Source organism: Neolamprologus multifasciatus, chromosome 8, assembly GCF_963576455.1.
Source record: "Neolamprologus multifasciatus chromosome 8, fNeoMul1.2, whole genome shotgun sequence".
Classification (NCBI taxonomy): Eukaryota; Metazoa; Chordata; class Actinopteri; order Cichliformes; family Cichlidae; genus Neolamprologus; species Neolamprologus multifasciatus.
Genome location: NC_140446.1, coordinates 4,398,707 through 4,416,890, shown reverse-complemented (window position 1 = coordinate 4,416,890; position 18,184 = coordinate 4,398,707). Strand labels below are relative to the sequence as shown.

At 41.6% G+C, this 18,184-nt stretch overlaps 1 protein-coding gene across 4 annotated transcripts in view; it reads right to left on the bottom strand.

Annotated features, from left to right (window-relative positions):
* Positions 1–18,184, bottom strand: part of LOC146512245 (uncharacterized) — a 113,155-nt gene that overhangs the window by 29,825 nt on the left and 65,146 nt on the right. For all 4 annotated transcript variants that reach the window (XM_085171163.1, XM_085171162.1, XM_085171161.1 and 1 more), the window contains exon 11: positions 8–51. In XM_085171163.1, the coding sequence (XP_085027289.1) occupies positions 8–51 (44 nt within the window). The remainder of the gene's footprint in view (positions 1–7; positions 52–18,184) is intronic.

Below are 18,184 nucleotides of genomic sequence, written 5' to 3'. Positions count from 1 at the left end.
GACTTACAATGTCCACTGCAGCTTCTGGTTCTTGATTGAGTTGTAGAGAGCCTGTAGGGGAAACAAGAAAATCACATTTAGGAAAAATATTAGCAGTGTGCAGGTGGACAATTGATCAGATAATGCAGCGCGCGGGTAAAACACATAGGCAGGTTTATTGTGGTTTTCTGTGAAAACTGCGCAAGCAAGCTGGCTTTATTCAATAAGCTGTGGTCAGAGAAATGGCATCCCTTTTCATGCAGCTCAAACTTCCCTTTGCATGAGCTTTACTCATTTTCTTAGCCACACAATCCATCGACCATCCAATCAGTCAGCCACCATCACCACTGCATCAGTAACAAAGCCATTATTCACCAAGCACCCAGGCCTTTCAATGAACGGACGGGCAAATCAATCAGCCAATAAATAATTTAGACAAATGCATCGACCCACATGGAGGAAAATTAAGTTACAGTCTGGGAGCAAAAAGCATAACAAAGACATTAGATCACCGCAACTAACCAGGCCTTCAGTATTTGTAATGTGATGAGTGGAATTTGTCTTTTTATTGGAAAGAGTTCGTACCAAACTCAACATAATGAAGCTTGTTGGGAAAGAGGGGCATAGGCGATGCAAACAAATAAAATCCAATAAACCCAAATAAATTATAAGCACATATTTCAAATGTTTACTGGTTACAATTGTTCTTATTTTTTATTGTTGTAAAAAACAAAATTCTTGACTAAATAATTTTATTTACTCACATAATAAGTGACACGCTAACTCTTTCTACACAAACAGGAGTCGAGCACAGGTACAGGTATTTTAACTGTAATGACATCATCACATCAACCAACTATCAATGGGCCAAAATGACTCATTTGTAGGATTTATGCACCTGTAACACCTCATACAGCATGGCATCAATTTAACTAATTTATATCCACTAAGTGTTCATCATGATACATCATTATGCATAATGAAGGTGCCTAGCAACCATCTAACAATGAGCTAAAATCACAGACAAACAGCACCCTAGCAGGGACTCACACCTCTGATTTGCACTGGGGATGTGTCATGGGTTTGAAATGTGGTCATGTTTATTTTTCATTCTGCTCCCTCTACCCTGTTATTAGTTTTACTTCCTGTCTCTGCTTTTATCTTTTATTGTCGCTCCTTTTTTCAATTAGTCCGTGTAAATACACAACCTGTGTAGCTCCTCCCATTTACTAAACAGTCTTTATTCATAGTTCCTTCAGGAAGACTTTCATTAGCTTACTTTCTTATTTTAATGGGCTCCTAAAATAAGGGCAGGAACTTTAAGCCTAACAGGTCTTATTTAATCCATTTTAGATATCTAGTGAATGTATGCGAGTACGCGTTAAAATAGAGAAATGTTATTAAAGCTTGGTGTTACTCAAAAAAGGCTTCTAGGTTTTCTCAAATTTGTCAGATCTTTGATGCCCGTGCTAACTGTTTACCTGAAAACTTCTGTTTCTTCCTGATTAAATCTTTGGGTTTAGGATTTTACATTTCCTGGATTTATGTCCTTTTCCTTTCTGATAAATGTGATAAATCAAAGCAAAAATTGTAGAGAAAAAAATCCAGAGAAGTGTTTTGTATCCATTTGCTTGCTGATTCTTCACATCCTTTGCACCATTTATCATTTTAGGTCATTACTTCCTCTCACAGCAAACACAGTCTTTTACTTTTATTATCGTCATGATCAGCACAAGATTAAAACAGAGGCAAAGATGGGTTTTAATGAGAGATCCGGTCAGCTGCTGCTTCTCTGATCTGAGAGTCGACACATTTGGCTTTAGTTTCCTCAAAATCTGTAGTGACAGTCAGGACCATTAGACACTTCTCCTTCAGCTCCCCACACACCTCAATGACATCGGCCTCGGCCTGCTGAATGTGACACATAGCAGCTTCGTTTCACAGCCGGGCTGCTGCAGAGGAGCGGGGTCAGAGGAGGCAGCAGGAGGCCATCGGGCTGTAGCGTTTAAGGCAGCGAGTGCAGCTGAAAGACAGATGTGGCGGCTGAGGTGATGGAGAGGACACTTACGGGCAGTTCATCTCTGTGGATCAATGCCACGCGTCTTCTTAAGAAACCTCAAACTAAAACCAGTTTCATTACGCATATCAAGCCGCTGGTTGTCACTCGCGTTTTAGACTTTCAACCTAAACCGACTTAATGATGGTGTTTGATTCAGTGATCTAATCAGATTCATTCGCAGCTTTGAAACTGGGCCTAATCACAAATACTTCCAGAGCGCCATGAATATTGATGACCGCCCAGAGGAGACCGTTACAGATTTAGGTCTGTTTTGCTCCCGCTACTGTAAAACTCTCGAGTTATGTTTCAAACTTAACTGCGCTCATGCATTTTAATAGTCACGACAGACAGGGAAGATCTTCCCGGGATGCCCGAGTAGGAGACAAACTGCTACTGTGGCACAAATCCGACCAACATCAAATATTAACAGTGAATTTGTAAGCAGTAAAAGTGCAGTGATGTGACTGCAGACGTTTACGTGTACAACTGAGGAAGACTGCTTGTTTTCAAAAGATTCAAAATGCTGAGAACAAAAGGACATGCGTGTGTCATTCCCATGGTTACAAAATACTAAAAATTAGAGGTTTCAATCACTCAACAGAGAGTTTTGTTGGTTTCGTTCTTAGCCAGTAATAGAGGCAGGTTTGGACTTTCTTATTAAAAAGTAAAATGATTCTCAAAGATCTGGATCAGAGGTATTTCATATCAATATTTCACTTCTGATGAGCTTTTAAAACTTATTCAGTAACATATAAGGCTGTTATCTACCCTCTCATTTGGTTCTGAATAAGTCTAGTATGGTGAAAAGGAGATTTTAGAGTATTTTTCATTATAATATCCCAAGATTTCTCATTTAGGGTCACGCTTGTGGAACTTTTAGTGAGTAAATCTGAAGAAATCTCAAAAATAGCCCGGAGCTTCAAGTATGCGTAATATTCTACATTTGCCTCCACTTCAGCATAGCTCTGATTTGCATGCTGCGTGTGCAGAAACTGTGTCACAGCTGAGTCTATTTGCTGAGTTATTTCTGAAGAATATGTTTTATTTGTATTTCCCCTGATTGTAAATCCTGAGGGATCGACAGTATTGAGAGTCATTGAGTCTGAAGGCTCACTCAGACAAAGATGGATGCTCGTCACCTTCACCTACTGGCTCCGTCAACGTCACCAAGTGGCAACAGATGAGAGCCATTAGCCTTGAGTGGTGGCGTTAAGCGGCACGCTGTACTGAGCCGTGCTATACGTGCTGTCGGGTCTGGCAGGAATCCAGCCGCCTTCCTCAAACGCTCTGCACTCCACATGTATACAAGCAGCACAGGTGGTAAATCAAACAGTAAACACAAGCTCTCTCAGATATAGGGGTACAAGAAACGTCCGTTTCTGTCCCTACAGGTGCAATCTGCATAAATATACACACTCTGTGGGTAATTGCCAGACCTTCTCAGGGCAAAAAAAGGACACACACACATTTCTTACCATTTCAAGTACATATTTGAACACTTTGCTTTAGATTTAAAGGTGCAATATCAGGAGGCGACGCATAGAAATAGGCATAAAATCCTTGATATCTATTTGGATAACTTTTAGTACAGTTTGAGCTGTTTGTACGACTAAAAAAAGTGGTATGCAACTAAAAGTTTATGAATGAATAAGAACAAAAATATATCTAAAAAAAATAATAGGCATCCCTGGGCCAAATGCAGTCCATCCTTTAATCCATCCATTAAGGTACAAACCACAAGGGTACAAAGAAGTACACCAGTCAAGGGTGCAATGGGAGTATCTTAGAGGCTATAGCCAAGTTTTACCCCCTCAGATATACAATTAGCTCAGCTTTTATCAGCTTTCATAAACTGGATTTTTTCTTCCAGCTCATATATCATGAGAAAAACAAAGAAATACATTCCTGGGTACCCACGTGCCCAAGTTTGGACATCAAGGTGCAAAACTGTCATCGAAGGTTCAGGATTTCTGTGAGTTCCAAACAATCTGGGTACATTTAAATAAGCTGCTGTGCTCTAAATGTACAATCAGCAAGGCTGCTAAGAAAAACTAGACAGTGTTCGTCTATCGGCCCTGATTGGGCTTCCTTTCATCGACTTTCTGAGAAAATTAGACTTCATTTTAGATTGTTATTAACCCCGGTTAGAGTAAATAATTTCTGTCTGAGAACAGTTTAATAGAACAAAAGTTATATATTCTAATTGTCTGAACTGACGGTTAGGATCGAGGTCTTAGACCATCAAGTATAGTTACATACGAAGCCCTACACAGCCAAGCTCTTGTTTATATAATATACCTGCTGAGACCTTATTCCAGCGACCTCTAACAGCTGATTGGGGCCCTTTAAATGTTTCATTTTCTTACTTTAAATCGAGCTTTTGCAGCTGCAGAATTAATCAGATTTATTTTATAGGTTAACTGTAACGACTCCCACTTTCAGACCATTTCTTCTGCTTAAACATGTGTGTGCATGTACTCTGCTAAATCTGCTGTGTTTGAAAGACAAATAAAGTTATTTATATATTTGCTGAGAGTGTACAGTGCAGGTTTAGGCTGTAAACAGATGTGTGGCTTTGAATGGCACTGAGCACTTGTGACATGAGCATGAAATGGAAAAACGATTCATCTCTTTTGTGCTGCAGAATAGATCATTTTAAATGAACAGCATGGTTTTAAGTACCTTCCTCCTCTTCCTGGCCTGTGGGTGGTTCTGTCCGTCCTGAGCTTTGCCCAACAGGTCTGGGAATACCAGGGGTTTGAGTGAACGCGAGCGCGGGGTTCTGGGATACCGGAACGGGTCCATCATCCGGAAGTCCCTGCCGTATCGCACGGTGCAAAGAGAGCGTGAGCGCAGGCGCCCCGCCGAGTGCAAGCTGTTGACACCAATCATGGTGACGGATTACACAGAAGTGTCTGAAGATCAGTGGAAACCAACCCAGATGATTCAATTCTTATTTTTAAGTCTTGCAGAAACCACGCTTCTTAAAAAAAAAAAGAGTAAAAAAGTTGATCCGAGCGTGAAATGAGGTGCTGGATGGAGTCCAGTAGACGCCGCGAGTGCCAACAGACAGCTGGGAGCGAATTCAGCTATTACAGATAGCAGCCGGCGATCAGCAGAGGCCGCGGAGGGAGGCAACACATCATCAAGCTGCTGTCAAGTGAGTCAACAGCATCGGCAGACCGTGCTCTCAGCAGGCATCAAGCCCCAACGCTCTCATCCCTGGATGTCTTGATCAACACTCGCCAGGCCCACCTGATGCTGAATTATTGATAAGACAGCCATGTATTATACATCCTGTGAGGAGGAAACCAGGCTCCCTGATGCAGGTGAGAAGCAGTCACAACTTTTACCTCGATTGTCTTTTAAAGATTGAAGGAAAAGCTGCACCATGGACATAAAGTGCCTCTCTCTGCAGCAAACAAGACAGTGGCAGCAGGTTACAGGCATGAATCCTTAAACATGCACTCAAAAAACAAACAAAAAACACACACACACACAAAAGAAAGCAAAGCTGACACTCTCACAGATGGCTGAGGTGAGAACGGACAGCCAGCGTGAAACAGATGGGCGCAAAATGTGGGAAATGTGGAGGTAGAAAACACACGAGGAGCTCTTTCTGCTCACGGGAACGCAAACACACTACAACAGAGGGAGACGGAGAGGGATGCGAGGGAGGGAGAGGGGGGGACGGCCGCCCTCGGACTTCAGAGCAGGGATTCCAAAGAGAGCCCTCGATTTCGTCACAAGTCCGGAGAAGCGATACAAACAGAATAAAATTCAGAATTCAGAATCGAAGAAACGCAGCGGGGAGAAGACGCCGCGGTCCTGTTGCTCCCGCTGTAAAATGGATACCGTCGGTTCAACAGTCACGGTGCCGACTCTCAGGTTTTCTCTCACTTCTTCACTCGCTCTGTCCACGAGTAGAGGTCCGCTGTCATCCTTTACTCCTTCATCCCCCCCTCCCCTCCAACTCTGCCGTCTGCGATCCACTTCTCTCAGTCAGTATTTTCTTTCACACTCTCTTCGCGCTGGTTTTAGCCTCTTCCCACCGCACATTCGGCGGGTGTGGGTGTCTGAGTGGGAAAAAACGCAGCTCTCCTGCTGCTGATGTCTTTCATGCCCTCCTTATCTTTCTTTGTTGAGTTCCGATTTTAGTCCTTTTCATCCAATGCTTTCCTTCTTCCCTTCTCCCCGCTGCTGCTGCCGCTGCTGCCGCTGCTGCCGCTGCCGCTGGAGGAGGAGGAGGAGGAGGAGGAGGAGGAGAGGAGAGGAAGGCTGGCTGCCTGAATCGCAGAGCGAAAAAGACACTGATAGGGACAGTGCTCTCTCTCTCTGCCTCTCCCTCGCTCTTGCTTCATCAATGCGTACCTCCCTCCCTCCTTCTCTCAGTCATCACCAGCAAATCACAGTTCCTGCTGCCTCTTCCATGCGTACACGCTAGCAGGCGAGGTCATACACAAAGACACCTTTTTAAAAATATGTTTGGTCTGGCAATTAGTGTGCAATGGTGGTAAGGTGAGAGAAAAGAGGAACAGGTGCAGAGAGTGCACAAAACAGTGAGGAGTTAAGAAAAATAATTATTTGGCTCCGCGTCCTTAAAACCAGCATTAATAACAGGGGATTCGAGCATCACGACCTCTGCCTTTGAAAGCTGCCCAATCCACAAAGCACCAGCCCTCCTCAGCTCCTCCTACAGGTGCTGCGCCCACAGGAAAATCAGTTAAGGCTCGGCCACCATGCGCTCCAACGAGCCTGGCTCCCGGTGTCTTGGTATGCACCAGGCTTCTTGAATCCTTGTTCACAAGTGTTCCCTTGAATCCTGGGAACACTTGTGTACGCCCTCCACCACGTTAAGCTTGTGATTCATGGATTCTGAAGAGCTGGGCACTCAAGTAGTAGTACTGCTACCTTTCCTCTCCAAAAAGAGCCAATGGAGGTTCAACATCTGAACGCGACGCCTCCTGCATGCCTCCTAGATAAGGTGCTGGTCCTAGATGAGGAGTGGAGGGAACTCTCAGCCTCAAGGGCCGGTGTGCTGCAGGTTTTAGATATAACCCTAGGTGAGCACACCTCAATCAAATGATTAGTTCATTACCAGGCCTCTGGAGAGCTCATTTAGCCATTTAAATCAGCTGTGTTGGATCAAGGACACATCTAAAACCTGCAGGACACCAGCCCTTGAGGCCTGGAGTTCCCCCACCCCTGTCCTAAATGGAGGAGACCCAGGTTATGCCGACGATATGCCTCGGAAGATTATGTCTTGGCTTCTGTGTCGCAGAAGAGCATCAGCTTAGACCGGTTAGCAAAATAGCAGGAAACTGATGGATGGATAGAAATACTTGGCTTCTTTTATGTCTATCCATGAACATCAAGAACCCCATCAGACTTTCTCTGATATATAAATAATAAGAGTTACTCAAACTTTATCATGGCCAAAGTTCCAATAATGAGGTCAGTGAATGTATAAACAATCCCTGCAAATCAGGTACGTTCTTATATATATATCAGATATTAAGCCATCATCGTGTTGCCTAGCAACCACCTATCAATGAGCTAAATGGGCTCATTTTTAACATTTATGCACCTGCAACACTATACCTGCTATACCTTCCTTGGATCCAGTGTTCCTCACTGCACCTGTCAGTGGTCGTAATGTTATTCCCGATGCTGGTTCAGCATTTCGAAGTCACTGTCACAGTTAACTGCCAAACGTCCCTGCTTTCAGGAAAACTAACCTCAGCTAACATAAAAAATTTAAAGCAACCAAACATAACCTTTGCAGTAGCCCCCAAAAGTGCCACATCAGGAGGCGAGTGACAACTACAAGTGATCTCCGAAGGCCTAAGAAAGACAAACATAAACCGTACTGTTTTTAGGCCAAGTGAAAGTAGAAAAGAAAAAGGAGGTGACACAGAAAACTGAGGATCTGACTAAAACCTTTACTTAAAAGACAAATTAATTAAGCGCTTCCTAAAGACAGATTTGTCAACTGAAGTACGCACTTCAAACAGGGAACATGGGAAGCAAAGGGGAAGACGACACTGACATTAGCATAAGGAAACTAAGCACAAATATAACCATATGTTACAATTTATCATTCAACCTAAATCCATCCCTGACCTTTACTCAGTCAAGGGCACAGAGCGGGCTAGCAGGCAGAATACTGGGTCAGTAATTACCTTTTTACATGTTGTCATCTGGCTTACATATGGGCCTGATCTGCTAGATTTATTGTGGCGATTGCAGCCTGATTCAGGTAACTAAGCAGCCAAAACAGTTGGGATTGAGGGCGTCCACTGTTGGAGTGAGGTTTTACAAAAACAACAGTCAAGATATGGAAGCAGAATGGGTGAGAGAGTGGGTCCCATGCCTGGGAAGAGGGATGTGGAGTCAGATTGGGATGATCCCCATTCATGGGGATTACAGAAACCCCGACAAATGGGTGCAAAATCTCTGGTATGGAGACAAATGCTTGCCAGCATAGAAAGTAAACCCAAGAATTGCACCTGATAAAATAAATGAGTTGCCATTGGTTTGGTAATATTAGACGTTGTACAAATATCCATCTGTTTTCTTCTGCTTATCCAATTGAGGGTCGTGGGGGGCGGGGCTTATTCTAGCTCCCATATGGTGAGAGGTGGTATGACCTGGACTGGTTGCTTTCTTGTCGCAGGGTCAACAAAGACAGACAGACAACCACTTGCACCCAGATAGACACCTATGAGAATTTAAAATCACCAGTTATCCTAACCCCACTATCTGCATGTCTTTGGATTACGGGAGAAAGCCAGAGTACTCGGAGAGAACCCACCCAAACATGGAGAGAACATGAAAACTTGCACAGACTCCAGACAAACTCCTGGACGAATCCATGGTGGATTCGAACCCAGGACTTTCTTGTTGTGTAGGTCAGACGCCATGCTGCCCAGATTGTAAATAAACAGGAAAAATGAGCTTCCTGTAAAGAATGGCTGAGCTCAGTTAGGATAAGGAGCTCAGAGATTCAGAGGGATACAGATGAGCTGGTTCAAAAATCTCCTGGACGCTCAATTGGAAGGAGACCCTGAGAACTGGAAGTGCTGCTGGGCAGAAGGACGACTGGAATATCTGCTTAGTGTGCTGCCACTGTGACTTCACATAAACCAAAGATAATCGATGGATGAATGCATGAATGGATGGCTGATTTGCTGGGTTGAACGTACCCCAGGACTAGATTTTTTAGGCAGTGGTCACAGCCCTAATCTATCTGTTTTAGATTATTACTGAGTTTGAGAAGACTGGAGCATCTGGCGCAACAGATTAGCATCACTGTGCTTCACATCGCAACAGTCAGGTATACAAACTTAGGTTCTGATTGACAGGTTTGTTACACAGCTTGCATTCGTCGCCAGAAAGACAGGTAAGAAAATATCGGATGAAACGGTTGAGTTTGTTGTTTTAAATACTTAATGCGCTGTGTCCTCCTCATGCTCTCTGTTAAATTTAAAATTTTACAATAAAACTCTTACTTTTGCTGTGGTTGTTTCTCTTCTTATACCAAGCATGAACAAAGATGGACACAAATAAAAAAAGACTGTTCCTCTCTCATGACCAGCATCTGTCTTTTGACATCAGGGTGGACATTTTGGTGAGCTGAGATGTGAGTGGTGTCCCTCGGGCGCCTGCAGCTCGATCAGGAGGAAGAGGAATGGTAGGAGCTCCGGGGGAGCAGAGCTAACCTTTGCCTGCAGAACGCAAGCACCCTGCATCAAAACAACAGCCTGCTGCAGGAGGAGGTAAAAGCTTCTATATTTTCTCTTTGCAGACCTCCTTCTGACTATTATCCATCCTTTCTGCTGTATATGGTTGGGAGCAACTTGAGAAAACCATCAACCTTGAATTACTCCAGTGATTGCAGGTCTTGTCAGGTGACTTTACGCTAAAGAAGAAGGGAACGCCTGCTTACCGAAAGCAAATCAAACTGTGTAAACATCTAAACAAATGTGGTATTTTTAGTTACCTTATCCCCTCCTCACCGTTTCTCCTGCCTGCTGTCAGTCTCCCCCTCTCCTCCTCTCCTCCTCTCACTCAATATTTCACATCCTGTCTAAATCTCTCCTTCTGTCCCTCACGGAGAGTCCAGACAGCTCAGGGAGAGGGGGAGCGCTTCCTCAGCCACATGCCTCCTCTGACCTAAGCAGCTGTCTCTTCTTTACACTCTGCCTTTCTTTTTTCCCCACTTCATCTTTCTCTACCCCTTTTCCCTCAGCAGCGCTACATTTCAAAGTTATTTTTGGAGTAAAAACTGTGAGAAATTTGTACCGATCAGTGTCTCTTTGCTGTCGAATGTGAGGCTGAGTGTGGCAGGTGTTGGTAAAAGGAACATTCGTTTATCCCGGACGTTACGAGCTTGAAAACATTGTCTTGTTTTTCTTGATTTACCAGGGAGGGTTGACAAATATCCGTAAGATTACAAGAGATCTATTCAGCTCATTTCCAGCGATATATTTTTATTTTTGGACCCGACAAGCTATGTTCACTCATATCCTTTTAAGCCAGCTGTCTCCTGATTGGCTGCCCCTCACAAACAGAAGAACAGCAGGTGGGGTGGGGCTTCTGAGATCCAATAAACTGTGCAAAGCTAAGTGTTTGTAGCCCGAGCTTTTGCCTCACATGGACTACTTGCACACCCGCAGACCTCAGTGGAAGCTCGTGTTTAATTTGAATATGAGCCATAACAGAAGTATGTATACGACAGATAAATAAGCTCAGCAGAGCCAGTTAAACATACAGAACCTGTCCAGTAGTGGATTTTTGTTCCGTTTCCAAAACCAAATATCAGAAAGGGAAAATGATTGCATGCACAATTTACCATGAAGATGCTGCTTAACTCCACTGTCTGCTGAGCTGTGCTGCTATTCTGCTGCACAAACTATGTGACAGCAGCATTTCTAATCAAATTACCCCGCATCCTTTTTCTGCACAATGCTGCTCACTGGAAGCTGTTGTCTTCGCTCTTCTGTCTAAAGCCTGTACTGAAAGTGGAACAAGGGTTCCCTCCTCGTGAAATCAGCTGCAAAATCAACTAAATGAATTAATTTAGTTGATTTTAAACGATCTGGGGGCTGCAAATGTTCTGCCCGAACAATAATGCCTGCTTGGCCTGACATGAGTGTGATGGTATCATGGAGTATACGTTTAAGTTGTACTTTGCTGTTTATCTCAGCTGATACACTCTTGCAAAAGAAGGTTATTTTTAACATCAAGAGTCGCTGTTTCCTGCTTAAATAAAGGTGAAAAATGAAATTAATCTTAATTAATGTTGCTTTATATTTAACGAAATAAGAAATGATACCGGCCCACACCTGGCTAATAGCAAAAAGCAGATGTGCTTCTCTGTTATTCTTGATTGACCTTCCAAATCCCCCTTAAAATCTCAGTCAAATCATAAATCATGTGATCATGTGGTCGTAAGTTACGTTTTCATAAGCTTATATTTTCTGTCATATGTTTTTTTAAATTACCAGAATATAAGATTATATTGTATTTAGCAGGTTTCAGGTAAATATCTGCAAGATCTGAAAACTGCTGTTCACAAACGCTGTCCATCTAATCTGACTGAGCTGGAGCTGTTTTGCAAAGAAGAATGGGCAAAGATTTCAGTCTGTAGATGTGCAAAGCTGGTAGAGACAGACCCTAAAAGACTGGCAGCTGGAATTGCAGAAAAAGGTGGTTCTACAAAGTGTTGACTCAGGGGCCTGAACAATTACGCACACCCCACTTTGCAGTTATTTATTTGTAAAAACTGTTTGAAATCATGTATGATTTCCGTTCCACTTCTCACATGTACACCACTTTGTGTTGGTCTTTCATGTGGAATTCCAATAAAATTGCTTCATGTTTGTGGCTGTAATGTGACAAAATTCAAGGGGGGCGAATACTTTTGCAAGCCACTGTATCTTGTGAATAACATAAGCCAAGGTCAACTGTTTACAATCTTGCTATATGTACAGCAGGTATGTTAGCAACTGCAATTCTTGCCATCTTGGCTGACTGCTCGCACTCACACTTGCTAAACTGTATTCCTTCCTTTTTCTCTTCACATTGATGCTGTTGGTGAATCTCCATCAGTTTATCTGTATTCAATAAGAATAAATGTGCAGACTGCTTTTGTTTCTACTCGTCCTGCTCCAGCGCAGCACCTACATGTCTGCTTACTGACTAGAAAAAGACAGCTGCATTATTTTCCTTGCAGCTGATCTATTAGCAATGAAAAGTAAAAATAGTGCAGCGCTAAGCACCGAACACAAGGGTCTCAAACTCCTGACTGCAAGCAAATTCTAAGGCTTCCCACAGGCTTTTCTTGCAGCAGGGCTGCAGAGATGGAGCCATTAAAATAAGATTAGTTCACATTAAAAAGAGACGATCGACAATATTTTATGTTTGTTCTTGCAAACAAAGTCCAAAACTAGTCAGTGTGTCTCAAAGTCAGCTGCTGATTTCTGCCACAACTTTGGACCCAATCTGTCACCAACTGAGAGAAACCTGAAATTCTTTGCATCTGACACATCGAAATGCTAAATAAGAAAGCGAACAACATCAGTGTGTCAGTGACACTGGCGTGGTTAAATTCTCAACATGCAACTCCACCAGATCTGCTGCATCAGAGCTGAAGCACAGCACGGCTGCATTCATTTTAATCACAGTGAAACCCTGTGGCCTGTCACTTACAGTGTGCATCACTTGGAAACCTTCCTTAAAACAGCAGTCGGCTGCATTTTTAATAAGAGAGACAGTGTGATGTTGATACAGAGATATGATAAAAATCTTTAAAAAGTAATATGTACTATATAAATTGCAAAATAATACAAAAAAATGTCAAATGTGTGCACCATAGTGTTTCTTACCACTGTGTGTTTGAGACAGCGGGATGGTGCACGAGTCAAAATAAACAGCAGCAGATTTAGTGAGTTTTAGTCTGACGACAGCAGCACAGATTATCAGAAAATGTATCATTTAAAGTTTTACTTTAACCTTTATTATGAGCTAACTGTTGTTTCCACAACTGGACAATTCTTTCTGCCTCTGAGTATGAATTCCTCTGAAAGGCTCGATGATGCAACGAAGAGAAGCAAATTCACCAAAAGCTTTTTTTCCCTTCCTGTTTCCTGTACTTTATCCAGGTAGTTAAAACAGCAAACAGTGTCCTGTTGCCAGAAGATAAAAAGAAAGCAAAGACATAAGATGATAGAAACTGAATGAAGAGCGCTCTGGGACCAGCGTCAGTGCCAGAGCAATGGACTGGACTGCAAACCACCTTTGACAGAGATTTCAACTTACTTTGCGATTTGCTTAAAAAAATAAAATGAAATAAAAAATGCAGACACCTTTACAGCCTACACAAACTAAACATGAATAACTGCATCGTGAACCCTTATATGGAACGCCAGGACTGCCATAATGAATTAATTAAATACACCATTAAATAATTAATTAAATGTGTCAATAATTCATTAAAATGGGAAATAATTAATTAAATAAATAGTTATGACACATGTAATTAATTAATTATTGACACATTTAATTAATTATTTATGTATTTCACATTTTAATTAATTATTGACACATTTAATTAATTATTGACACATTTAATTAATTAATTATTGACACATTTAATTAATTATTTATGTATTTCACATTTTAATTAATTATTGACACATTTAATTAATTATTTAATGATATATTTATTTATTTCATTTTGGCAGTCCTGGCGCCTGGCTCTCATCATGAAATAATTTTATCTGTCAACCTCACCCATCAAACGCAGGGGGCGGGGTTAACGCTGATCGACTCAAAACCATTGCTTTGGCCTGGTGGCCATTGTTTTTAGCACACAACAACCAGCATGTGGAAACTAACAGAACTGAACTTTGAAAACCCTGTTTATGTGTGTCACCAAATACAGTTTTAATATTTTTTTAGCCGAGAATGTAGTGGTTTAATCCTCATGTGTCTGGTCGGTTTCTCAAGATAGAGCCTCTTTGCAAAAGTGCTTCGATGATTTCGGAGATGTCTGCCCAGTCTCACGGCAAAGCGTGGATAGACCCGCTCGCCTCACAAGCAAACGAGCTGTTATTACCACCGACAAAGCTCAGGCCCCGGTACACAGCTGTAATAACCCCCGCTGACACGGACTTCTTTTACTGAGGTTATATTTATCAGGGTTTTATTTCCTGATGTTCGTCATACATGTTTCAGTATAATTCTGAATTATAACTAACATTAAAAACATGTTTAAGGAGGAGAGAGAGCAAATAAATTCGATTAACAGCTGATCTTTGGGTTTTTGTTCAGTAATCAGTGTGACCTGTGTATAAACGCATAAAAGAGATAACGTTGGTGTTTCCTCATGTAGTAACTGCTGGCTTTAACTGTACAAAGGTTGTTCGAAACTATGACACACATACAGACTTCATGATGTTCGGCTAATATTTTTATTGTGAATATTAATCATGAGGGTAAATGGACCTGTACACCACAGAGCGAGGTCAGCATATCCACGATATCTTCAGCTCTCTGAGGTAACACAGAGTTTCCCAGCTGACTAATCTAACTGTCATCTACGAATAATTCACGGGTCATATCAATATGATTTTACAGAAAAGCATCCTTAGTACTGCCAACTATTCCAGAGACGTGAAAATCTACAGCATAAAGAACACAAAAATATAGCAGTCTAACGCAACACTGTAACAGAGATGAACGCGTCAGTTTGTCAAAGTGGAATGAAAGCGATTGGTTGAACAGGTGTTCGTGATCTGTGTTTTCTGCATTTTCATCAGCGTAAGAGACTCAGCAGTTATAACAGTTATACATTTAATAAATTACCAAATGAACGCAAGAAACGAGCAAACCTGTTCCGACAATTTGAGTTTGTATTCCCTCAGCTGCAGACTGTTTAAATGTTTGAGAGGAAGATTAGATATAAAGCAATCGTCAAACATAGACTCAGTCTGCGTTCACATTTGATATGAGGCCAGGACGGATAATGGCTGTGTCCTGTTTTAAGATCATACATGTAAAATTGTTGTCTGACCTCCGTCGATCCAGCCGCTCAGAGTTAACTGAAGTTAACCTGGATAAATTATAGTTAAGGAGTATCACAGATAACACCCACGTGAGCTGTGTGACTGTTCACCACTACACTGAAATCAGTAGGCTATTACTGAAATACACGTGCTATTTCATAAACTATGATATAAATACTAAAGTCCTACTAACATGTTTAGTTTTAAAGGACACCTTCCTGCCTTATTAGCAGTATTAGTTTTCTTCTAACATCCAGAAGTCTGCACCATGTGTTTCATAGTTTGTAACAAACCTTTGACAGTTAAACATAACATGACCGAAAAAGCAAAAAAATAAATAAATAAATAAAAAGAGAGAGAGAGAAAAAAATCACACAAATTATATGTTAACCTCATTTATTTTTAGTTAAGTAAACTCTAAAAATTCTAACAGATCGCTGGTGCTTAGAAAACCTATTAAAAACAGATGATATAATATTTCTGTCCAGGTTGCAGTCTGCATTATGAACATGTAGTTGGAAACTCTGCTCCTCTCGGTGGAAATGCGCCTTCTCTTTCCTCTTTGTATAAAAACATTTTAAAAGTCAGTTTAATCTCAAAATTTACTGTTAAATCCAAAACACACCAGATAAAGAAAAGCGAATGGTTCAGTCTAACACATGTGCCAGTGAACCATTAAACGTCTGTAAAACTGTGCAGTTATGAAACGTAACTTTAACCTCAGCCAAACCGATTTGCTCAGTTGTAAATAAAACAGCGAAGTAAACGTGACCCGACAGACAGAACCTGAGTGAATTAAGTCCAGCGTTTAACCACTGAGAGCTAAAACTCAGCTGAGGTTTCAAAGCTGTGCCGGTGATTGGACATCAGCCGCTGATGAAGTGGGTTCGCCAATAAAGTGCTCTGTTGGGAAACAAGCTCCAGCAGCTCTGCGCTCGGGAAAAACTATATTTACTTATCTTGTGCAGAAAAATGTGCTGACGTTGCGTAATATCGAGCACCGGCTGCCCAGTTAAACTGTGACTATCACCAGATAACGTGGGCGTGTTTCTTGAATTAGCAGCAGGTGTTAAACAGCTGACAGGTGAGGAGGAGGATGCATGCAGGTAAACTGAGGGTCTGTTGAGCTGATCGCTGGTTTCGTGAGAAAAATGTCAGCTCGTTCTTTATGTTACAGAAGCACAGAGACACAAGACCAGGTGGAAAGAGACGATCGTTCGGTGAAAATGAGAATCTGCGAATGCAACACGTGGAACACGGAGAGTGGAATATGTAAACAAACCGGTTAACGTAACCCCCTCGGTGCACTCTGCATGCTGACTGTTAGCAGAGCTACTGAAATCTCTGAAAACATCTGAGCACCTTTGCAAACATGTATAGAACATGTTTGCAAAGGTTGACAACCTGACCCGACATGTGAAGATTACAACGCGACATTCGCGGCTAAAACACGGTTAAAAGTGTAGTTGGTGACAGAAAAACGGGGTATTTTAAAACTACACCACCAACATTGCTGCCTGTGATTTGAAATGCATTCTGGGATACCTGGCTGCCCCAAGTCTACACAAGCAATCGATTATCTAGGATCGACCTGTTTTGACTTACTTTGCACGGCAACCAATCAAATGTTAGAGAAGCTGCATGGGCAGCGTTAACCCCGCCCCCTGCGTTTGATGGGTGAGGTTGACAGATAAAATTATTTCATGATGAGAGCCAGGCGCCAGGACTGCCAAAATGAAATAAATAAATATATCATTAAATAATTAATTAAATGTGTCAATAATTAATTAAAATGTGAAATACATAAATAATTAATTAAATGTGTCAATAAATAATTAATTAAATGTGTCAATAATTAATTAAAATGTGAAATACATAAATAATTAATTAAATGTGTCAATAATTAATTAATTACATGTGTCATAACTATTTATTTAATTAATTATTTCCCATTTTAATTAATTATTGACACATTTAATTAATTATTTAATGGTGTATTTAATTAATTCATTATGGCAGTCCTGGCGTTCCATACCCTTATGCATATAACCCTATATCTAAAATTGCCCCACTCTGGAGGACTAAACAGTAAATGTTTTTGCACAGACAGAAGAGGGAGGCTGCACATGCATAGCTCTGCACACAAGGGAGACAAAAACACTCCAGGGACTCGTCACTTCCAGCCTAAAGAAAATAACTTCTGTATTCATATATAATGATTTAGCCTATTTATTTATCTATAAACAATGCAGTTGTTCTTTTAGAGTAATGCAACATGAATGGAACAAAGCCTGTGAGCTGATTCAGGCAGATAACTAGAGCTTTTCCTCGTATTACACACAGAGCAAAGACCAAAGTGTGCCGAACACACCCTCCAACATTTGTCGGTCTCTCTCTCTGACATGTCATCCATAGACCATATAAAAGATGGATGTAGCCACCGTGACGCCATCAGCTGGTTTGTGTAGTCCTGTGTGGAAGCTTCAGGCTTTTCCCTGAAACCGCAGATGATGAGCTACGGTTTCATGCTTACCGCTTGGATAATTCTCCAGCTAATTGGGTTTCTGACACTAATTGTGATCAAAATTTACAAAATAAACTTAATGTTTTATTCAGTATAACCAGAAACGGGCAATTTAGCCCATGAAATCCATCTATAATGATAGACTTTTAGAAAACAGCGAATCCTTTTGCAGCCTGAGCAGTCGCCCCCTGCTGGTCATTAGAAGCAATGCAGGTTTGAGATATTTTCAGACCTGAAAGCTGCATCTATTTTTCATACTGTCCATCACTCAGAGTAGATATTTACTCATCCTTCTCCATCAGCTATGTGTGCCATATTTGCAGGAAGTGATGAGGTTGGAGATGCCAGATTCTAACTGCATCCTGCCGCCGTAATGAATCCTCTGAGTCCGACTGAAATCTAATAAACATGCAGGGCAGTATGTGGAAAATAAGAGGGCAAGCGTTAGGAGTTGCTCATCCTTGAAGGGTGTGTAGTTAAAAATAGAAGAGGACAACCTGCTCCAAAGTTGCACAGGTTTGAAATTCTTGACAGCTTTTACAAAATCACATG